At 50.7% G+C, this 21,223-nt stretch overlaps 8 protein-coding genes across 8 annotated transcripts; 4 read left to right on the top strand and 4 right to left on the bottom strand.

The window, feature by feature from the left end:
* Positions 1 to 253: 253 nt before the first annotated feature.
* On the bottom strand, positions 254 to 1,666 carry PpBr36_02995 (uncharacterized protein; the record flags this gene model as incomplete). Its single annotated transcript, XM_029890172.1, has 1 exon — positions 254 to 1,666. One exon carries the CDS (start codon positions 1,664 to 1,666, stop codon positions 254 to 256), a length of 1,413 nt encoding a protein of 470 aa, XP_029754400.1.
* A 1,065-nt stretch (positions 1,667 to 2,731) lies between these two features.
* PpBr36_02994 (uncharacterized protein) lies at positions 2,732 to 4,528 on the top strand (the record flags this gene model as incomplete). The annotated part of the gene is made up of 2 exons (XM_029890171.1): positions 2,732 to 3,118; positions 3,176 to 4,528. 2 exons carry the CDS (start codon positions 2,732 to 2,734, stop codon positions 4,526 to 4,528), a joined length of 1,740 nt encoding a protein of 579 aa, XP_029754399.1.
* Positions 4,529 to 5,203: 675 nt separating this feature from the next.
* Positions 5,204 to 8,316, bottom strand: PpBr36_02992 (uncharacterized protein; the record flags this gene model as incomplete). The annotated part of the gene is made up of 6 exons (XM_029890169.1): positions 5,204 to 5,946; positions 6,012 to 7,032; positions 7,114 to 7,763; positions 7,834 to 7,929; positions 8,002 to 8,174; positions 8,198 to 8,316. The coding sequence occupies 6 exons, from the start codon at positions 8,314 to 8,316 to the stop codon at positions 5,204 to 5,206; spliced, it is 2,802 nt and encodes a 933-aa protein (XP_029754401.1).
* PpBr36_02993 (uncharacterized protein) lies at positions 6,131 to 6,405 on the top strand (the record flags this gene model as incomplete). The annotated part of the gene is made up of 2 exons (XM_029890170.1): positions 6,131 to 6,192; positions 6,246 to 6,405. 2 exons carry the CDS (start codon positions 6,131 to 6,133, stop codon positions 6,403 to 6,405), a joined length of 222 nt encoding a protein of 73 aa, XP_029754402.1.
* Positions 8,317 to 9,925: 1,609 nt separating the features above from the next.
* On the bottom strand, positions 9,926 to 10,469 carry PpBr36_02991 (uncharacterized protein; the record flags this gene model as incomplete). Its single annotated transcript, XM_029890168.1, has 2 exons — positions 9,926 to 10,153; positions 10,443 to 10,469. 2 exons carry the CDS (start codon positions 10,467 to 10,469, stop codon positions 9,926 to 9,928), a joined length of 255 nt encoding a protein of 84 aa, XP_029754404.1.
* A 2,234-nt stretch (positions 10,470 to 12,703) lies between these two features.
* On the top strand, positions 12,704 to 14,614 carry PpBr36_02990 (uncharacterized protein; the record flags this gene model as incomplete). Its single annotated transcript, XM_029890167.1, has 2 exons — positions 12,704 to 12,951; positions 13,027 to 14,614. 2 exons carry the CDS (start codon positions 12,704 to 12,706, stop codon positions 14,612 to 14,614), a joined length of 1,836 nt encoding a protein of 611 aa, XP_029754403.1.
* A 3,114-nt stretch (positions 14,615 to 17,728) lies between these two features.
* PpBr36_02989 (uncharacterized protein) lies at positions 17,729 to 18,726 on the bottom strand (the record flags this gene model as incomplete). The annotated part of the gene is made up of 4 exons (XM_029890166.1): positions 17,729 to 17,967; positions 18,054 to 18,329; positions 18,427 to 18,541; positions 18,712 to 18,726. 4 exons carry the CDS (start codon positions 18,724 to 18,726, stop codon positions 17,729 to 17,731), a joined length of 645 nt encoding a protein of 214 aa, XP_029753554.1.
* A 1,651-nt stretch (positions 18,727 to 20,377) lies between these two features.
* PpBr36_02988 (uncharacterized protein) lies at positions 20,378 to 20,512 on the top strand (the record flags this gene model as incomplete). The annotated part of the gene is made up of 1 exon (XM_029890165.1): positions 20,378 to 20,512. A coding segment is annotated over one exon (135 nt), but the record flags the coding sequence as incomplete, so codon positions are not given.
* Between the last annotated feature and the right edge of the window lie 711 nt (positions 20,513 to 21,223).

Below are 21,223 nucleotides of genomic sequence, written 5' to 3'. Positions count from 1 at the left end.
CTTTAATCCTTTTTTTTTTTTTTTCCTCTTCTTTTCCTATTCAGGTCTGGCTAGCTGCCTTGTATTGCATCGTCATCAAAGAGAAATCGGCATAGGTGTTGTGCCCTTGATAACCAGAGCTAATTCTTGCTGTTCCCAACAGTGTCACATGGCGATGGAGTTTTACAGCCACATAAATTAGTTATAATCAACACCGCATCTCACTACTCTATATTTCTACTCCTCCAATGATATATCGGTGCGGTCACTATAGTCACTCCATCGACGATGCTGAAGGAGCTGGCGATCTGGAAAGCGACTTCTTCCTTGATCGTCTGTCCAAACGGTCTTCGCCCGCCACAGCGTCGGCGCCACTGTTCCCATCATTCTCCGCTGTGTCACTGGCGCTCGTGGCTTCCTTTGCGAGAGGCGACGTCACTTCCGGAGTGACAGATCTCGATTCCGTCGTCGTCCGCTTCTGTGATCTCGGGCCTCCCGCTGTGGCCGACAGCTTCTTGCGGCGCTTGTCGGACGCGTTGGATGCCGTGCTGGCCCGTCGCGTCACTCCGCCTGCCTCGTCCACTTCGATGGTTGGCGTAGCGCTCCTCGACGTCGCGTTTGATGAGAAGCTTCCTCGTCTCACACTGCTGCTGCGCGTGCGACGGTGTTCCCGTTCGACGCTGAGATGTGTCGAGGCATGGCGGCTGTGGCCCTGAGGCTTCTCGGCGTTGTGATTTTGTAGTTGCTGTGCCGCTGCAAGCTGCTGTTCAGGCCTCACCTTGTACCGGGGTAGCCACCACAACCACCCACCACGCTGCCTCCTCAGATTCTTGTCGTGCTCCTTGACCTTGACGCGTATCAGCGCCCGGCGCTCGTTCTCCCGCTCCCAATATTCAGTCCGGAAAAGCTCCCAGTTCTCACGGAAAGTGGGCGAAAAAGGCTTTGCAAATAGCAACAGCTTGAGATAATCGCCGCCCGGGGCAAGATCCTCCTCGTGTGCACCCCTCTCCTCGTCCTCGCTCACGACCGGCAGTGCAGGGTGTCCCTGAGCTGACAGGTTCAGTTGGGCATCTACTTCACGGAGCACCTGCGGGTCGACGTAGCGGTATGACGATCCCGTATTAGAGAACAGACCATATGTCAAAAACCAGCCGATGGTCGCGAGTGTCTCTGCCCACCATGGCTGCTTCTGAATTACAATCTTGCAGTTGAAGCCGCGCAGTCCGCGGTTGGAGATGGCGAACCAGCGACGCGGCCAGCGCACGCCACGGTCCCAAATGCCTGTAGCCCAGACAAGGCATACGGTTATGAGGCCTCCAGTAAAACACACTCTCTCCGCCATTTCAACCATCCAATACACCGAGCCACCTACGCCGCGTCCATCTTCGCGAGGTGCAAAGAACAGAGCGTAGCCAAAACCGCAGGTCCATAGCGTAAGCAGCGTCAAGAAGAAGCTGTGGTGACGCCTTCGCGCTCGCAGCTCGAGGTATTGGGCCCTGAGAGAGGCTTCGAGGACCAGAAGGTTGAGGTAGATCATCGATGGTGAGCTTGGGGTGTGTGAGAGTGGATCGCCAGCCTTTGACGTGGTCGACGACGAGATAGGACTGGTCCCGGAAGCACTCTTGCCCGCCGATTCCCGGCCGGGGAGCGGCGCCCCCTTGACGATGGAGTCCAGAGTGTCCGCCATCGCGGGCTTGATCCGATTAGTCGGTGTATGCCGATAGGAGAGTGAAACGGCGATTATCGAGGAAGCGAACGGTTCTGGGCGCGCAGTTTTCGAAGTCGACTTTATGGGGTCGGTCTGGGTATGTATGTCAGGAGTCGGACAGGCCGCATCAGTGCTCGAAATCGGGAAATGGCCTGCAGCCCGGACGGCAAGGGCCGTTTCGAGTACAGTGACAAGAATATGTGGCGCCCAAGCGTTTGTTTAGCTTGTCGGGCTTGATCTTTCTGTCTTCCTTACTTTCTCTTTATCTTTCTCTTGCTCCCTTTGTGGTAGGATTTAGCACCCAGTGCTAGACTAACTAGAGCTAACCCCAGAGCTAAATGCCATCTACGGTAATCAATTCGATATGGGTGGAACGACTTTTGGATTTGTTGAAATGAAGAACAAAAATGGGTCCTTCGGGAGACCCACCGCCTCGGTAGCTACCTCGATTCTGCTGGGAGCCTGGGCTCCTGACTAAAAAGTCTTGAGGTCAGTATTCCATACAAAGTTAACGTCATCAAAGCGTCCCGCACTAAGGACAGGGGTTCTCCCGCTATCAACAGCCCACGTGCGTGCTGACAAAGGCCCTTTGCCCCTGCAAGTCCAGCGGCATTTAGCGGGTTTAACGGAGCAGTCACAACAAGCGGCATTCGGCTGGAATCGGAAGACTGGGTCGCCGCCGTCATACGGTACTAGGGAGTCGGTTCATTAAAGATTCGTTAATCATTATTGTTTCCTTTTTCTTCTTTGCCTGCAGTTGTGCCTGAACAAGTGGTGCGTAATTACCGTAAAACCGTAAAGCTTAACTAAAGGTGGGTATCTATCCGTAAGGTTGTTCGCGCAGCCCAGCCCCCAACACATGGTAGGTGCCACACGCATACCGACTTGTAAATAGCCTTACGTGTTCCCACCTTACGTACCCTAGACTACTAGGCGCCAGTTCTAAAGTCCGGAGCGCCTCTATTGTTCACATTCCGAATCCCCGGTGAATTCGTCGTATAAGAACCAGCCGGGCGCCGTGCGTCAACGCCCGCAGCACCCGGCATGATCAGCAATACTCGAGTCGTATTAACAGCTGCCTCGCTCTCTTCCGTCGCGCCGCGTTTTCCCAACACTTCTTCGACTACCAGCGGCAACAGCAACAACAATAAAAACAACGGCAACGGCAACACAAGTGTCAGCGTCGGCGTCGGCAACAACAAAAGCAACAGCACAAGCGCAACAATATCCCTGTCGAGCGGCGAGAGTATTCCCTCGACGACAAAGACAAGGCCCGCAAGGACAACCTCCACATCCAGACAGCAGCCGCCGCCGCCGCCGCCAACCTCCCCACAAGGCGCAACTCCAGAGCCTCGTTATCCCGAACCCCCGGCTCTACGCACAATGTCGGCTTACTTTCCACTCGGGTATAAGGAGGCTGCCTACCAATGGGTAAGTTTTCTAAAACTTGTTTTCTCTACCTGCATAGTTACTGATGTCAATTTCCAGTGGACAAGCGTAACACCGCCAATAGCACAGCAAAACCTTCTCTCATACATCCCGTACATCAAAGCCTCGCTGGGGGCGGCCGCAGCAACAGCAATTCCCAAGCCTGGTTTCGTTGCCCAGTCTGATCCATATGGCCAACGGACGTGGCGCACCAGCATGGTGCAGCTCTCTGGCAAAGACAGGGCCATAAATGAGTTCACTGTCGAGAGGGAAGGCGAGGAAGTTGACAACACGCTAGTAATCCTGCACGGCTACGGCGCTGGGCTTGGTTTCTTCTACAAAAACTTTGAGCCTCTCAGCCGCGACCCTGGCTGGAGGCTGCACTCTCTAGACCTGCTTGGCATGGGCAACTCGTCTAGGCCCCCTTTCAAGGTGCATGCAAAGGAACAGAAAGCCAAGATCAGGGAGGCCGAAGACTGGTTTGTCGATGCGCTTGAGGAGTGGCGCCGCATCCGAAAAATCGAAAAGTTCACGCTGCTTGGACACTCTCTAGGCGGCTATTTGGCCATATCATACGCCATCAAGTACCCAGGCCATCTCAACAAACTCATTCTAGCCTCTCCTGTTGGTATTCCCGAAGACCCATATGCCGTCAACGCGGCAATGCCGGAGCCGAGCTCTTCGACGATAGCAAACGAGTTTACGCAAGACCAAAAAGAGGACATCGTCAAGGCGACTGAGCCCGTCAAAGACAAAAACAATTTCCTCAACGCGCGGTCAAAAGCAGAGGGCAAGGCTGCCAACAACAAGGAGCCACCGAGAAGGCCAATCAACAAGTGGTTCGTCTGGCTCTGGGACGCCAACGTCTCGCCCTTCAGCCTCGTGCGGCTGTCCGGGCCTTTCGGTCCACGTTTAGTGTCCGGTTGGACGAGCAGGCGCTTCAGCCACCTTCCCGAGGCCGAATCTCAGGCCCTGCACGACTACTCGTATTCGCTCTTCCGCCAACGTGGGAGCGGCGAGTATGCCCTGGCGTACCTGCTCGCACCCGGCGCCTTTGCCCGCAGTCCCATGATCAACCGGATCCAGGAGGTTGGTCGGCAGGTCTACAAGAAGGAGGACGGCTCCCAGACTCGCGAGACGGGCATTCCCGTCGTTTTCATGTACGGCGAGCAGGACTGGATGGACATTGGCGGCGGCTATGCGGCGGAGGAGAAGCTGAAGGCCAGGTCTAGGCAGGCGCTGTTGCACGGCACCGAGGAGGAGAAGAGGAAAGAGAACGGCAGGGCGAGGGTCGTGTCCATCCCCAAAGCCGGGCACCACCTGTACATTGACAACGCTGACGAGTTCAACAGGGTTGTTATGGAGGAGTTGAGGGCCACGGCGGAACAGGTTCGCAAGGAGAAATCGACATGAATGAAATTATGATGCGGAGAGGCGTTGTTAGGAGTTTTGGGGGCGGTTTTGCGCATGCCTCTTCACGCTGGCTGTTGTACAAAAGGAACGAGGCACGCCCTTTTTTTTTATTGCATAGAGTGCTTTTTTTTTATCTCGATTATTGAATACTTGAAATGCATGGCGTCTGGTCGACTACTTATAAGCTTATAAATAGATTAGAAGCGCAATAGCTGGCCGGCCCCGATCAGGGGCTAGGCTCATACAAACACGCGTTATATATGGAGCTCTCGCGCAAATATCGTCATGTCTTCACTCCTACTTTCGAAGAAATCATCACCCAAGGGCGATTCATTTTCTTCTGGACATGACTGTAATTTGGACTTGAACTGCTCCTGTTGCATCTGAATAAAAGGCAAAGGGCTTGATTGCATTGTGATTCCAATGGCTACACCGAGCAACGTCACCATACATAGCCTAAGGCTAGTATAGTTTTCTAATGTTGATGAGAGAGAGACAGGCACATGAATGAAACAAAGTTCATATGATTATGAGTATTTCCAAGAAATGCCAAGATGAATGCCTAATAGTCGACAAAGGAAAATGAAATCAAACTAAATGAGAAACGCCCGACGCCAATGACAGAACAACATATGCTGCGTTGACTCATTGAACAAAAAGGCAGGCCATGGCGGCTTACATACGTCCGCCCAGATCATCCTCGCTTTCACGGAAAATACTTCTCCTCAAGGGGCTCCCATACTGCGCATTGATGGCTCGAGTTTGCTGCTGTGGTTGAACGCTCAGATAATCCTGGGGCTCGTCGTCAGCCGTGGGGGGCGACACCAGAGGCGGCGTGCCTACAAGAGGGTGGTTGCCGCCTAGCGCGGTGGGCCCACTGCTCGCCGGGCTGATGATATTGTTTGCCTGGGCCGAGGATATGTCGGCGGTGTGGCTGCTTGATCCGTCGGCGTTCATGTATTGTGAAAGGGGACCGCGCCCAGGAGAGCCTATCCCTGCGCCGCTGTGGACTGAAGATACCGTCTCATCGGACAAGTGTCGCAGGTGTCGACGGTCACGGTCGCTGATTCCCGAGACACCCGACTCGTTGCGAGGAGTCGGGCTTTGCTGGCGATCGGGCTGGTAGTTTTGAGTGATGCCCATTTCGACTCGTGCCCCGGCACCACCGTATGCGCCTACTGAGCCAAGGGCTGGCGAATCGGGACGGATACCTTGGACAGCGTCGTCATTGCGGAAACCAGCTTCGCTCGGCCCCGACACTCTTGATATGCCTGATACATGGTCGGTCTGGCCTATCGAAGAGTACATATTCGAGCTGTGGATGGAGCCTCCATGGTTCTGGTGCAGGTGGGAGTGTTTGTTGATGATTTCTACGGGCGTGAGGCCTGTGTCTTGCAGCTCGATGCGAGGAGAAGTATCTGTTGACTAGACGTTAACTGATAGTCTTGAAAGGTCAGGATATGGGCGCAGATTCTATACGTACCCATCAGCTCAGCCACCTGCGTATCCATCATCTCTGCCGGCGGCGGGGCTGGCTTATAAACAGGTGCTACGGGAGGCACCGTCTGAACGATTCCAGGGGTAATCGGGGTGCCAGTTTCCATGTCAGGAGTGAAATATGTATCCTCTGTTGCCGTCACAGTCGGTGTCTTGCCTTCGCTAGGGTGGCCACGCATCCAGGAAATAATCTTGTTGCCATTCTCATCTCTCTCCTCAGTGACCTGACCATCGCCTTGAGCTTGGCGACGGCGGCGCCTGAAGCATACAATCGCAAGGGCGATGATGGCAATGACAACGATGCCGACGAGGGAGCCAACAAGGGGCCACGTAAAGCTGGGAGGGCCGCCGCTATTGCCACCGCCATCATTTCGTGTTGAGCTCTCACTGGGGGCAGATGCGTATGGGTAATACGTGGCGATTTTTGATGTTGGATAACTCTCTGCGAAGACGCTGCCGAGCTCTGCAGTCTTCCATCCCGTAGGGTCGGGTGACTTCAATGTAGCGCCGCCGTGCTCATCGCCACCAATCATGGCGTTTATCATTAAGGGGACGCCGTACTTGCTGTACTTTGCGGGATCGTATGCGTCCAGCCATTTCAGTGAGGTCAAGTTAAAGACCTGGATCACACTTCCTTCCACACAGGAGGACCTGGCGCCTGTTAATGGGGTAAACCCACCAATTACCATCATCTGGTCCGGGTAAGGCATCACGCATTTGTGGCCTGCGCGAGCGTGACTGGGCTTTCCAGAATATACCTTCATCCAATGGAATGAAGGGAGCGAGAGGAGATAGACGTCGTCACTAAACTCCTTGAGCGGGTCGAGTCCGTTATATCCTCCATACCAGTATATGCTGACGCTAGACATGTCTTGTGCGGGGGCCACCACAGTACAGCCTCGGGCCATGGTTCCCGGCGGCTGTCCGTTGGCCGGCTGTTGATACCATTTGTCGTTGGCGATGTCGTAAACGTCGATGATATTCATGAAATCCCGACCATCGGCATCCTGTGAAACTCACTGTTTAATATGCAGACTCGCAACATTTAGAATCGGAAAACAGGTGCAGTGTGCACGGGATAGACTTACCGCCTGAGCTGGATTAGATGATCGACGGGTAGTAGTAGCGTATTCTGGAAATGTCACACCTCCAATAGCAATAAGAAGGCCCTGCTTGCCGTAAGGGACCCATACCAGCTCTGGGTTGGCCCGACCTTTGATGAAGTTGGGCAGTGTAATGTTATTCCACCGTTTGTCGGCATCTTGACTGAGGTCCACACTGATCAATGTATTCGAGGCGTTGACGGGAGTGATGCGGATCGTGTCCTGGCTCTGCGGTTGAAAGATCTCGCCATGTGATGGAGACCGCAAGCCTCCAAAGTAAAATGCCTTGTTTTCCGATGGGGCACTAACAGCGCCGCCGTAGGCCACGTAGCGGGTTATATCTTTGTCTTGCGGCAAGCGTGCGATTTCAACCCCGCGCCGGAAGCTGGCTCCTGATCCTGATGCCTTGTAACTGAGGATGTCGTCTGCGCGAGGCGCCGCAACACTGTCTCTGCGCCGCGTCATGCCACCATAGAAATAGAATTCGTTATCGTTGCCTAGTAGCCCACCCTCCACGTAATTCGGCGCAAAGCTGGCACCGCCCTTAGATATAGTCCCCAGAATGGAACTTATATTGGCCGAAGTATTGAAGGATTTGCCGAAGTTGAGGCTGTACATGTACCCCAATGGATTGTCTAGATTCTCGTGTTAGGTACTCTGTAAGTGGTTCAGGGACTTGTGGATATCGACCAGACGGTCACGTACCGTCCACCATATAAGGTCCGTACGACCCATCGGCAAGTCCTGGGGCCCAGGCAAGATGGCCTCCGTCTAAGTAAAGAGTGTCCCTCACTTGGATGGCTTTTTGGTGTAGCCTTGGTTAGCAACCGTTCGATAAAATTCTTTGACGGTGGGCCACACAACAGGGCTCACCTCGCAATGCTTCCCATGTGCACATCGTGGAGTTGATCTGGTTTTCCATCCAGCCTGCTTCTTGTGCAATGACGGTTGACGATAGGGCCATGGCAGCAACGAAGGCCCTGCTCATCAGGGCATGTGTTGACCTGGACATAGCGCCAGACTTTGCAGGAGGACTCTGCGGTCCTCTTTCAATTCAATTTTTCGTCACCGACAAGGAAGCGTTTGCTTCAGGAACAGGCGAGGAAGATGTTGGGTGGTCCGGAAAATTTGTTCGCAGTCAGAGGAACAGGTTTTGTCTGGCGCCTTTGCGTTGACTTGAACACACATCAAGAAATTACAGGCGAGACATCATCATAAACAGACAAACAGAGACTCTGGCGACTTGACAGCGGGGTGGAATGCTATTGGAGATTAAGAGATCAGGTTTTGGTCATCAGCAACCTTCACTCAAAGAATGCCGAGAAAGCTGAAAGTCACGAATGCGGCAAGAAATTTACTCATGTGCTCGCATCGATGGCGAAGTTCTTTCTTTGTCTAAAGAAGCGGACAAACGGGCAATCGAATCGGACTTTTGGGAGGGGACCAAGAGGCGGAACTAACCCCAGATGCAAGGAGGGATGGGCTCTTTCGCCGCCAGACAGGGTCAGACGGCGCCCCCAACCGTGGTTTAAAGAGAGAACAATCTGAAATCTGGCTGGGGCCAGTGTACCGGTATGATGGTCGGGAAGCCCCTTCGAGGCCAAGATATTTTGGTAGAGAAACATACAAAAGAAGAAAAAAGTATAATCAAATATGAATACTGTGAAATAAATTCACTGTAGAATGCACGTATCAGCAAGGAAGGGAAAGGAATCTGGGTGAGGCAGAAAGTCGACCAGCAATAGGTTCACTTCCAAAAGACATTCGATTTCGAGCCCAGCGTACCCGGGTTGAGTACCTGACCGACCCTATCCGCAAGCATCCTGGGCAAACAAGAAGAGTGGCAAAATCACTGGAGGGAGTGTACCGAATCCAGAGGTTGCTTGTATTGATGGACAAGAGAGATATTATGCCGCATTCCAAACAAAGAAAACAGGCTCACTCGAGCCACACCCGAGCAGGAAATGTCTGCACACCTTCTGCGGACTCATAAGGTACATATCTGGCAGGCTTGGTGGCTTGGCGTCGCGTTTATTGTTGGGCAGAGTTGGGAAGAGCGGAGAGAAGGTTGCATTCTGGATGAATAGGAAGAACCGAGACTAGAGCTAGGGCTTACCCAGCTCTTGCTTACTGGTTGGGCAGTTCTCAGCCTTGCTGGTTCGACATAGATACCTCTGCAAGGTGGATCGGTAGATAGATACGGTGGCTTTGTCGTCTTTGGGCAATTAGGTAGACAAGCCTAGGCATCTGATTCACGAGCTCCTTTGGATAGTAGGTAGTCAAGGGGAGGCTGACATGTAGGATCTAAATCTGTGAGACTTCCGGCTGTCAGCTCGTTGGGAATGGAAGTGGTGGGGTTGGTATCTCGCCTTCCTTGTGCCTCTCTTCTTAGAGAGCCCGGCTACGACTGGGGAAAGAATGCAAAAAAGGGAGAACAAATTTCAGGAGAATACATTGTTGTAAAATCTTCTTACCGTTGGGAGTCCAGAGTCCTCCCTTCGGAGATGAATTAAGAAGTCTGGAAGTCAATCAAGGTCGCCCGGCGACCTCAAGGTCTTCATTCCACATTTAGCCCGTATTTGATTCGCCCGGCAGATGTGATTTATTGCCAGCTGCATTCCGACTGCGTTGCCATGCAACCATGCCCAGATACATGGTTGTCGCCAATGAGTCCAGAATCGACGATCATGGCTACTCCAGGCGTTGAGAGGAGGAAAAAAGGGAGAGAAGAAGAAGAAGAAGAAGGAAGTACAGCGCATATGTCGTACTGAGAATCGCGTAAAAGTCCAAGTGCAATTTACTGACCTCGACTATCACCTATGTTGGCTCTGCCTATCGAAGGTGTGTAGATGAGATCGTCCCAGGTGGTAACGTTTTCGGCATCTACGCGAGTCCTTCCAGATGCGTTATTCCCCACAACTGGGCAGCTTTTATTGATCTTAGCCGACTCGTGATTGGTTGATATGGGAGCGACCTTGGGTTCAACCAGCGCCTTCGCCGTAGACTTGCGTCGCATCGTTCTTTCCTTGAAGGAGGAAGAGAAGAAGAAAAAAAAAAAAAAAAAAAAAAAAAAAAAACCTTTTATTCTACCAAAAACGCAAAGACATGGATGACTGCCTTGTCTGCTAGATTGATGCAGTCAGCTTCCATGTCAATAGCGCCGGCCTACATTACCTACCACCTACCTTATTTACACAGATTGAGCTTGAATTCCTGAAAAAAAAAAAAAAAAAAAAAAAAAAAAGACAAATAGCTCACCCTGCTTCTGTCTGCGTGCTATTACTTCTTAAGTCTAGCAGAGGGTTTGGTCTTACCCACCATCTCCACACGCTCTTGTACATCTTTCTTTTGTCTGTCTGCCCCAGAAAGTGGTGAGGTTCGGTAAGCAATCCATGTAAGCACGCACGCGCAAACGCAAGCGAAGCCCTCATTATCAATAATTAATACTCCCAACTTGAGTTAGCAGCAACAACGTCGTTGGTTGGTGGTTAAATAGACTCGACCACAATTGCAGACAAGACAGACTGCAGAACAGAAGTTCACCGACGAGCAAAGCCCAGTCGAGATCCGCTCAATTATTCCGTCCTGGTACAGCCAACAGAAATAGTCAAGTTAATTGAATTCACTACATCATGTCGATTTCCACCCATTGAGTTTTCAATCCTTCACAAAGATTGATAGGCTAGCCCGGCTGCGTGCGAAGGGGGTATCATAATCAACCCCGCAGTAACCAACGTCACCTTACTTGCAGCCTTGCCTGACAACGACGATGCGGACCGCTACCACACACCTCTGTGCACCCTCCAAGTCGTGAGGTTTTTTTCTGTTCTCTATTTGTTCCCACTAGGCAAGTGGAGATCTTGACTACATACGGATACGAGTGTGGTACTATATTCACCTTATATTGGACACCATTCTCTTTTTGTTAGTCGTTTTGGCTATTATTATATAGCAGTCCGTCACAACGGCTTTGTCCGGCCTTTCATCGGCCCATGCCAAGGCGACAGAACACCACCAACGACACCCCTGCCGCATTCGAACCACGTCTTGGACACCACCTCCCTCCCTTCCTACTTGCTATCTACCTCAGGCTTGCCTGGCTTCCCTTCAGTTGTCGTACAATATGGTATCTGAATCCGGACTTGTCCTTCTGGTTAACCCCCGACCTACCACCCATTACTTGCCACAACCGGCTCTGCTCCCCCCGCTTCTTGCGCCCGAGGCTTCTTGTTTGGACCTTCGCATACTTCTCGTCCTTGATGATTGACTGCCCTTTCTGCTCCTCAAAGATACCATAACTCTACGTCTTCGGTATCCAGACTAGCACTAGGTCCAGTCTAGTCTCTGACCCAAAATGCAACCCCACCAACCATCCATTAGCCGTACTCCCCATCTGGCCTGCAGGAACCCATCGTATCTTTTGCTTGGTGTCTTTAGCCTATAAACATCCATTCCTTGGACCACACATACCACCTTACTTCCATGAGCGGTTCATGGTTAAGGTGCAGGAGCAGAAGCAGAGAGATCTTTGTCTGTCATGGAAACTACAGCTTACCAGGAATTACGAGCTCCCTTCGCTGTCCTGTGATACTATGCATTGGTGTACTGGCTGGGTAGATGGTTTCTCGTTCGCTTGTCAGCGCACCCATCTTGCCAAGCGAACTATGCGGTAGTAGTGAGCAGGAGCATGAAGCGGGACCCTTTACCACGACCATTGATGACTGATGACGCCAGCCGTTGTTAGAATTCCCAGTAGATATCTTTCCTCTTAACACACACCCATCATATCGCCTCCCGGCCGGGTGCACCGTCCGGGTGTGAGATACCTACCCTTGTAAGTACACTGCAATAGCGACAAGGATCAGACATGGTTACTCTATGGTGCCGCTACTCCTCCCATGCCCACTTGGCGTTGCATTCTCTGGATGCTGTGGCGTATGTCATGGCACTTGCATTTGAAGCTCTCTCTCTCTTTCCCTTGGGAGCTCGGGGTTCCGCCGAGGAGTATGATCAGATGCCTCATCGGGCAGCCCTTCTCTCCAGCTTTATTATGTGTTGGCTGGGGAATACAGGCCCATGTTGCATTGGTGACGGTGCGGCTCATGTCGCCGCTTGCTGATATGTATTTGGCAAGCTGCTGCCCTCCACTGCTACCCACCTGCAGGCCAGTCTCTTCTCTTTTTTTTTTCTTTTTGCCCGCCCCTGTCTCCAAGGTCGCAAGCAGTCGGTCATTTGCAGTAAACTTGGCCGGGCCTGGATTTGGGGTTTTCGTAGTTGCACAACAGTTTATTGGCACCGGCAAAGTCGATAGAGCTACTGTCTACGAGCAGCCAGTACGACATAGTAACTAGACAACTTGTTTACCAGGTACCTCCTGTTCACTACAGGTATGAGCTTCAAATCGCCAAGCACCATCCCCAAAACTTTTGCTAATTTGATGCTCAATCTCGCAGTTGCAAACGTCTGTCTTCCACACCGGCTGTGCATAAGTCAGCTGCAGGCTTGATACGCTTGAATTGCTAGAGAAGCTCAAGTGGTATCTACAGTGTCAAGGCTACTTCTGTTTTTCGAGAACATGGTATTATCATGGCAGTTTTGGGCTACTGCAGCCCTGGCGCTCAGTCCGTTCGCTGCTGGCGCTGAGGGGCAGTCCCTTCAGGGTTACAATGCGACGTCTGAGATCGAGGCAGGAATATTGCTTCACTGCAAGCACAAAGAAGGCTACCTCTGCTTTGATCGTTGCTTTGAAGGCGGCCAGGGGAGTTGTGCTGCATATTTTGAGAGCAAGGTGGTGCCTCCCAAGACCATAATATCAACTGTAATGTGAGTATACTCGTCTTTAGCCCCCTTTTTATACAAGGAGCTCAAACAATTTCTGATTATGAGGTGATCAACTAGTTCTTTGGTGACAGACACGGCAACTGTAACCAAGACGTCAACTACAACCGAGACCTCAACTGTAACGAAAACTTTGACTGTCCAATCGATCGTTTTGACAACAGATACTGTCACAGCATCCTTCACAGCAACAGAGACTGCAACCGCGACCGAGACAGTGCGACAGACCACCCGGCTGACCACGACAGCAACCACAACGAGCTTGTCAACTGTGGTAACAACATTCCCGCCAATGACCGTTACCATGACTCTCTCGGGGTCAACAGTCTTCAGCACTATTTCTGCAAGCACTATGACGCGCATTGAGACTGTAGAGATCATTCAAACCATAACTCTAGCCCCAGAGACGATCATCCTAACTACCACAACACCTTCGCCAGTATCTGTCTGCCCGGCACCTACAGCAGCTGCTCTTGTGGCCCGCCGGTCTAGCAATCCTAGGCTGAAGTGGGGTTGTGAGCCCGGCTATATCTGCAGTCCTCCGAAGCCAGAAGGCTGCAACGTTTGGAGCAGTTGCCCTCCAAAGGACTACGTTTGCGAGCCACAGTATTGTCGTCCTGCTCCACCACTTCAGATAGGCCCTGAGACGAGCAGCAATGAGACGGGCTGGGTGCCTCCCAATCCTTTTTACTTCAATTTGGATCCCACAAAGTTTGGACTCACAGGCTCTATCTTTGAGAAGTACGAGGTTATTCAGGTGGTTGAAGGACAGACAACCACGGTGACCACCGGTGACTGGACTCCCCATGCCTCCGTGGCGCAACCCACGGCCGCTCCAGGCAGCCCGGCCTTGCACATGTACAAGCCCAAGAAGCGCGAGGACAACTTGATTGGACCACGCAGGATCCTGTCTTGGAAGGACCTCAGGAATGCCGTGAAGCGTGCGAAGAGACTATATCGGCGGCAGAACGGGGCAAACCTCCCCCCAAGAATGGCCGTTTGCTACAGGCCATGCCACGACGCTTTCCTCGAAGCTCAAGATATAGGTTTTCGTCCCCGACTTTGCATTGAAGGCTCCTCATACCAGGATAACGTAAATGGTTGCTTCGGTTGCCTGGACGTGTGGAGAAACGAGACGCAGACAGGCAGTGTCAGGGAGTACGTTGGGGACCAGTTCGAAGAATATCTCGCGTACTGCGATGTCAACGACGGCACAACCCCGCCGTCGGGTCCGCAGAGTATTGTATCAACAGAGCCAGGTCTCACGTCGGCTTCTCAAGGTGGAGCTGTTACAAGCGGAGCGCCAATTCCGATCACTTCAACCTCGGTCTCAACTTCAGACTCGGCTTCAGACTCCTCTTCGGTCTCGAGTTCGAACTTGACTTCAGACTCGGCTTCTGACTCCGCGTCGGCCTCGACCTCGACCTCGGCCACTACTACGCCGCCAACTACTGGCCCTGGCCCGACATCAACAGGCTCTAGTCTACCACGGACTACCGCAACACCTAGGACTACGCCATCCGTTCCAGTGGTGCCAACCACGCAATCGCCGCCAACTGTGACAACGGCTGGGGCAGTCCTCTTGAAGGGCAGCCCGGGCACTGCTCTTCTGTTGACGTTGCTTGCAGTTATTGTTGGTCAAATTTAAGCCTACCAGGGGGATTTAATCTGTCGAACTTGAGTTTTGGGGTTTTTTTTCCCCCAGTCCCTACCTCTGCTTTACTAATATATAATGCGGCGTTGATAATTTCGACCTGGACCGTGGTTAAGAATGAGTATGTCTCAGCTCTGCGTGTGGCATTTCCTTTTTTACATTCCCGATATACTCACCATCTTGGGCTACACCCCACTACGAAATGCATTTCTATATCGGCCATAGAAGCAGCCATTGAATCTTGGAGTTTGACTTCATGAAGGACTGAAATTGAAGAAGTGTTGGTCCGAGTATGGCGGACGGTCCAGGAGGACAATACCCGATATCCTGCCACTCTTTCTATGCCCCTCATTTTTGCATATCCCAACTTCAGTTTCGCCAAGGCAAACTGGTTTTAACGATAGATGACCATTCGATACCAAACACACTTTGATATGATTGTTGCCTTTTTAATACGGCGTCACTTGGTGATCTTTCTTGGCACGCAAGTTTAGAAAAAGGACATGGCGTTCCTTTTTCAATATGGAGATGGCTGCTATTCAGTCTTCAGGGAGTCAATACTCAGGATGGCTATCTACTTCTTAACAGCTGTTTGTGCCCTCGTAGGTGGAATGGGCTCAAAAAACTAGCAATACGGGCTTTTTGGTCCTTTCCCCCCTCCAACGCAATTCTCATCACCGCTAAAAGAGTGTAAGACCGCACAGAATCATCCAGTTTGCTTTCCTTTTCCAAGCGTTCAATTTCCTTTGCTGCAACGGCAGCTAAGAAAAAGATTACCTCTTCACTCCCCAGCTCCGGGTCCCATGCCCTATGCCAGGCGAAAATACCAGTCCCGCCGTCTGGCCATCCACACCATTGGGCTGCGCTGGGGCGTGTCCCGTCCAAGTCTGGCTTGAAGAACGGCACGTCTGGCTTGGCCGAGGTGGCCCACCGTGTGGGTGAATAATACTACGCCTCCCATTTCTAGGGGTCGTACATTCCCGTTGCAACATTCATACCGTAGCTGCTGTGGGCCAACGGCCAACTACCCGAGGGATAGAGGCGGCGCTCTTGCGTGTTGGACGACTGTCTGCAGTTGAGCCGGAAACGAGCATGCGTCTCCGAACAGGGCTGGACGCTACCACGTGATATAGTCTCCCGTAGAGTCTCCCGTGGCGTAAAAAGCACCAGTTGATGAACATCGAGAGGGAGGGTTGGCCGTGCCAAAAAAAAAAAAAAAAAAAAAAAAAAAAAAAAAAAACCTCGTACGCCCAGCGGGAGATTTTTGTAACGTGGCGGCCGCCTACATCACCCTTTTTTCATGGTTCTCCGAGCGGGGAGTCCAAGCCCGGCAAATGTTGCAGGTCAACTATTTGAGAAAAGGTAGAATAAATCGAAAGTGCCGTTGAATTTCATATTTCCCCGCCCAAGGGACCAACCAACCTTGTTCGGGTAGCTGGTGCACGATACCGAGAATTCTAATGCTATCCTGTAAACCTTGGTCCATTTATATATATCCGACCCGTAATATTTGATCATGGGTGTCGACACTTAGTTCGCCGTTTTCGATGTTCGTAATCCATTCTTTCGCACTCAAAGTCATGATGTTTGGCGCGGGGGTAGTGGGTTTGGTAGTATTGGATCCAAAGTTACCTAAATGGGTGACCGCTGGGAAATCCTCGTTTTTGTGGTTTATTTAGTTCACTGGGTATTATAATTGCTTGTCTTTTTTTCTCTTGCTGGTCTCTTGATTACATATAATCAGGGGATTCAAACATGCATGGATTTTTGGCGTATCCTATCCATTGACTGTTCAGCCAATGGGCCAGCTCACAGCTGACAGAGAGTTTCGTTTCCTAGCTGGTCATCAAACCAGAAGATACCAGGGTCCTCGTAGTCAAGCACTTCTGCTGGCATCATATGCCTCCTATACCTCCTTATTATGTTCTGCCTAGGACAAGACGAGACATTTTAGCCTTGGCAAGTTTGCCTGTCTTGGAAGACCTAGATGCCAGGCAGATAGTTCGTACAAATTCATTGGCCTTGAGAGACTGAACGTTTGCCGTGAGGGTTCGGCCCCAGGGTGGACCGTCTCAAGGTGAGCTGAGGGTGCTATCACGGAATACCATCAAATACTCGAGACGCAAGTGTAATACACGACTCCAAAAGGAAAAACAATAAAGAAAAGAAAAGAAAAGACCGGATTTTGAACCCGATAATTTTTTGTTGGCAAATGGCAAACAGGACGTTCTGTAGATTCCCATTTACCGTAGCCAAAGTCCATGCATAAAATGCAGATTACCACATGGATCACCAGAATGAGGACAAAACCGCATAGAAACGAGGGAATAATGAACTGTCTATGACAAAAAAAAAACACGGAAAGATGCTACCGGACGGGGCTGTTTAAATATATAATGCGAAGGGTAGAGAAAGAAGAAGAGCCAATAAGGAACACATGACGGTCCGATACCAAAGAGGAAGAAAAAAAAAAAAAAAAAACAGTAAATGGTAGTAGCAGTTCAAGTAGACTCAATATAGAAACGGTCCCGACCCGGTAACAAGAATCGCACAAAAACCAAACAAGAGGGTAGTAGTGGAAAAGCGCAAATGCTAAAGTGACAACTGGGGGAATATTTCCATTAGCACTCGTCCATGATCACGAAAACCCTGAAGCCGAAGGCTTCTTTCGTCGATCGATCCATTAACCATCCCAGGAATGGGTGGGCCTTGATCTTGTGTCCAGGCCGATCCCTAGTATACTGGATAGAGCGCTGAAAAATGAAAGAAAACGACTCCAGGATCCATGCAAAAAAAGAATAAGTCCTGTACCCTGTCGCAAGGTATCATGAGGCCTCGGGCCTCTAAGGGTCAGGATATCGGTGCCCTATCATGCCATCGTGTTGTCGACAGAGCCCGCCCTCCGAACGCCAAACATTTTTTTTTCTTTTTGTCGCGTCTTGTAACGTCACCAGTCGCTGCCTCTTTAATATTGAAGAGGGCCGTCTTGCTTGGCTTGCGCATTCTGCTCCAATGCCAGTCTTGTTGCCACATCCAATGGCGCTGCTCATTCCGCACACGCACCACAACCTCTTTATCTGTTTTTCCCAACTCCAACATGAGGGTCGTCTACATCAAGACACACTTGGAGCAGCACCCAGCCTCGGCATCGTTATCATTGACCTCCATCTTGTTCGATGGGCCACCCGCATTGGAGCCTCCACTACCCGTTGAGTAGCCTTGCATCTCACGGTTGTAGCGTCGGATCTCGCGCACAATGTCGTAGAAAGCCTTGTCGACGTTGATTCTTGACTTTGCCGATGTCTCGATAAACTTGCAGTTGAAAGACCTCGCGAGCGCCTCGCCCTCTGTTTCAAGCAACGCATAGACCGTCAGTTTGACATATTGCCAGAGGTATATACCCAGTGATTTTCGATGAAATCTGGTGACGCACCTTGCCTTGTAACCTCACGCTCACCCTCCAGATCGCACTTGTTACCGACGACGACCATGGGGAAGTAGTCCTTGTCCTTCACTCTCAGGATTTGCTGCTGGAAGGTCGTGATCTCCTCAAAACTTTGTCGTGACGTGATAGAATATACTAGCAAGAACCCTTCGCCTGTTCGCATGTATTGTTCGCGCATCGCCGAGTATTCTTCTTGACCCGCCGTGTCGAGAACGTCGAGCAAGGCAACCTCATCGTCAATAACACACTGCTTGCGGTATGAATCTGTACAAAGGACGCGCGGCATTTAGCTTCAGGTCTCTCGCGTGCCAGTTTCCTTCGACGCGATTTTGCCTCCATCGCAAACGAAAAGGGGACGGACCTTCGATGGTTGGGTCGTACTCGTCGACGAAATGGCTCTGGATAAGCTGTATAGTCAAGCATGATTTACCGACACCACCGCCGCCGACCACCACCAGCTTGTACTCGCGCAGGAACTGCAGTTGCGGTGAATTGAAAAAGAGTTAGCAAGCGAAGGAAGCGCGAGAAGCAACGGGCGACAAGGCTTGCGGGATCGCCGCGCGTATTGTGAGGATATTTGCTGTGATGGCATAGATCGTAGCACAACAAGCAGTCGGAAGGCAAAAATGATTGACGATCGACGAACCTTTGACTGGGCCATTGTGTCTACTGAATGTGAAATTCGATCGCTTCTCTCCAGAGGAAAGATTCCGGTCGTCAAATTAAAAGAAAGAAAAAAAAAAATTTAACCAGCCGCGGATTTGAAATGCGGTCGGAGGCAATTCCAAAAGTCTGGGGATGAGGTCGTGCGGGTGAAGCTTCAAGATAGAACCTGAAACTTGGGAATGGGGGGAAAACAAGAGACGGGCAAGAGGGTTGATTGAAAGGTACGTCCCTTCCTTAGCAACCACCTTTTTTCTTCCCTGAGCCTACCTGCGTGCGGTTGGTTGGCTAGGGACTGGTGGACAGGGAACAAGAAAGGTTCGGGACTGGGGGGGTTTTGGGTTAGGCCGCCAGGCCGAACGGAGTCGCAAGGACAAGCTATGGGTCGCCTTGATTGGGCAAAGGGGGCGTGGGAGGGCAATCCCTGACAGGCGAACGTTGGACGAAGATCGTAGATGGAGCGAGGGGCGGACAGGCGGGAGGAGAATGTACTGTACAGTAAAGCAAAAGAAGATAATAACACAAAAAAAATAAAAAATAAGCACAATAGTCAAGCCAATACCACACAATGTGAAGATGGTAAGAGGGTGGAAAGCAAATAACCAAGGCGCAGCAAAAAGTCAAAGCAGAAGCAGCTGCAGTAATGTGATGAATGTACTGTACAGCGTTTTTTTGTCACTCAGCCAGTCACATATGTAAGGTACACCAAGGTAGGTAGGTAGGTACCTTGGTAAGCCGGGGGAGGTAGGTACCGATACCTTTTCTACCTGGTTCTCCAGTTCTAATTTGCTGTGAAAGAGGAGAGTCAGGGTGACAATCATTACTGTAGATTCTGTAGCGACGGGGGAGTGAGGTATCGACCTTCCTCGGCTCAGTCGAAAATTGTCCTTGGTCTTTTTTTGGTCTGGTCTGGTTTATTCTGGCTGTGTCTGGCTTGGTCTAGTTGCTTGAGTGGCCCAGGCGCTCCTCCGCGAGAATAATTATGGGTCCTGGTTCCAGCCAATTTTAGGTTAAGTCGGCACTGGACGGATTGGGGAATTGGGCCAAGCAAGAAAAAAGAGAAAAAAAAAAAAAAAAAACGGCGCAAACGATGAGGTATGAGCACCATCAGAAGCATTGTAGAAGTGTGAGTAGTAGTAGGACGCTGCGTGGGTAATATTGATCAATACTCCAGTTTCTTAGAGTTTGTCTTTTTTTTTCCTCCTGACTTCTGTTAGTAGCTGAGATATATAAGCGGAGGCGCATGATGAATGCAAATATAAAAATTGGCAATGTAAGAGGTTGCATACACACCCACATATCCGCATGCATTCATCGCTGCACTGCACCGCTGCACGGCAAACGTGAAAAAAGGTGCTCTACTATTAATGGGTTCGCACAAATTTATCTCCACCGTCAAGAACGGCGATCCAATCTAAACCACACACAACCTCGTACCAGTATATCAAAGGTTAATTGTTAGACACAACAGACGTATAGCAAACGGCATAACGTGACGCATCGCTCACCTGCAGCCTTGTCCTAACAATTCGGCTATCCCACGACCAGCAGGCGAACCCCTTTTTTTTCTTGGACGACCAGATCCAACCCAATGGCTCGAGTGGGATCAATTGATTGATTGACTTGATGAAGCAATTTAGAATGAAAAGCTGTCTGCTTCCAGAACGCGAGCCGAAAGAAAAAGCCCACCTGGAAGGGAGGGGCACTGCGCAGGGGCTCACGATTGGGCCGTCGGACCTTCTCAATGCTGCAGAGTGGTCCGGGCGCTTCCTAGTGCTTCCTGATTGCCTCCCCCTGTCACTCCTTTTTGCTCTTGAGATCCACCTCAAGCCATCTGATGTAGGTAGTAAGTGGGTAGGGCGCCTAGGTAAGCAAGTACTCTACTTATTACATGTAGGCACGAGGTAGGAAAGTAACTTAATATGTTTTATGGGCTACCACGCGAAGGTACATGCTGTACAGTTTCAACGAGTCACATCCAGACTTTGAAGTATTGGAATTAAAATGATTATCTTGTAATATCCAATAGCACTGACTATCTAGGTAACCCTCAGTCACTCTGTTATAGGGGGGAAACAATTGGACCCTGGAGTCAGTCGCAACATGTTTCTAGAGTTGAAAACCAAGGTCCTCTCGATTTTGATCTTTCGTTGGCGTTTTCTTCTCCTTTATTCCCCTTGGTTGACACTGATAAGATTACGTGCAGGCAATGCAAAAAAAAAAAAAAAAAAAAAAAAAAAAAAAAAAAAAAAAAAAAATTGTCAGAATCGGGCTGATGTTATGTTATAATAAATACGAACCGACTAAGACTTGAGCTGATGCCGCCGATTGCCAAGACTCAAATCGTACTCGTCAAGGTAACTAGCCAATTCATGGTGACTAAAGCCCCTGTATCAATTTATCATCACCTACATCGTACGCATACATGCAGGTATGAGATGATTCGGTCCGTTCAAAATAAAAATGAAATAGAAAGATCTTTCAGTGACCTGTCA

The sequence above is a fragment of the Pyricularia pennisetigena genome, chromosome 3 (assembly GCF_004337985.1).
Source record: "Pyricularia pennisetigena strain Br36 chromosome 3, whole genome shotgun sequence".
NCBI lineage: Eukaryota > Fungi > Ascomycota > Sordariomycetes > Magnaporthales > Pyriculariaceae > Pyricularia > Pyricularia pennisetigena.
Note: the sequence above shows the minus strand (reverse complement) of the source record. Positions and strands in the feature narration are given on the sequence as shown.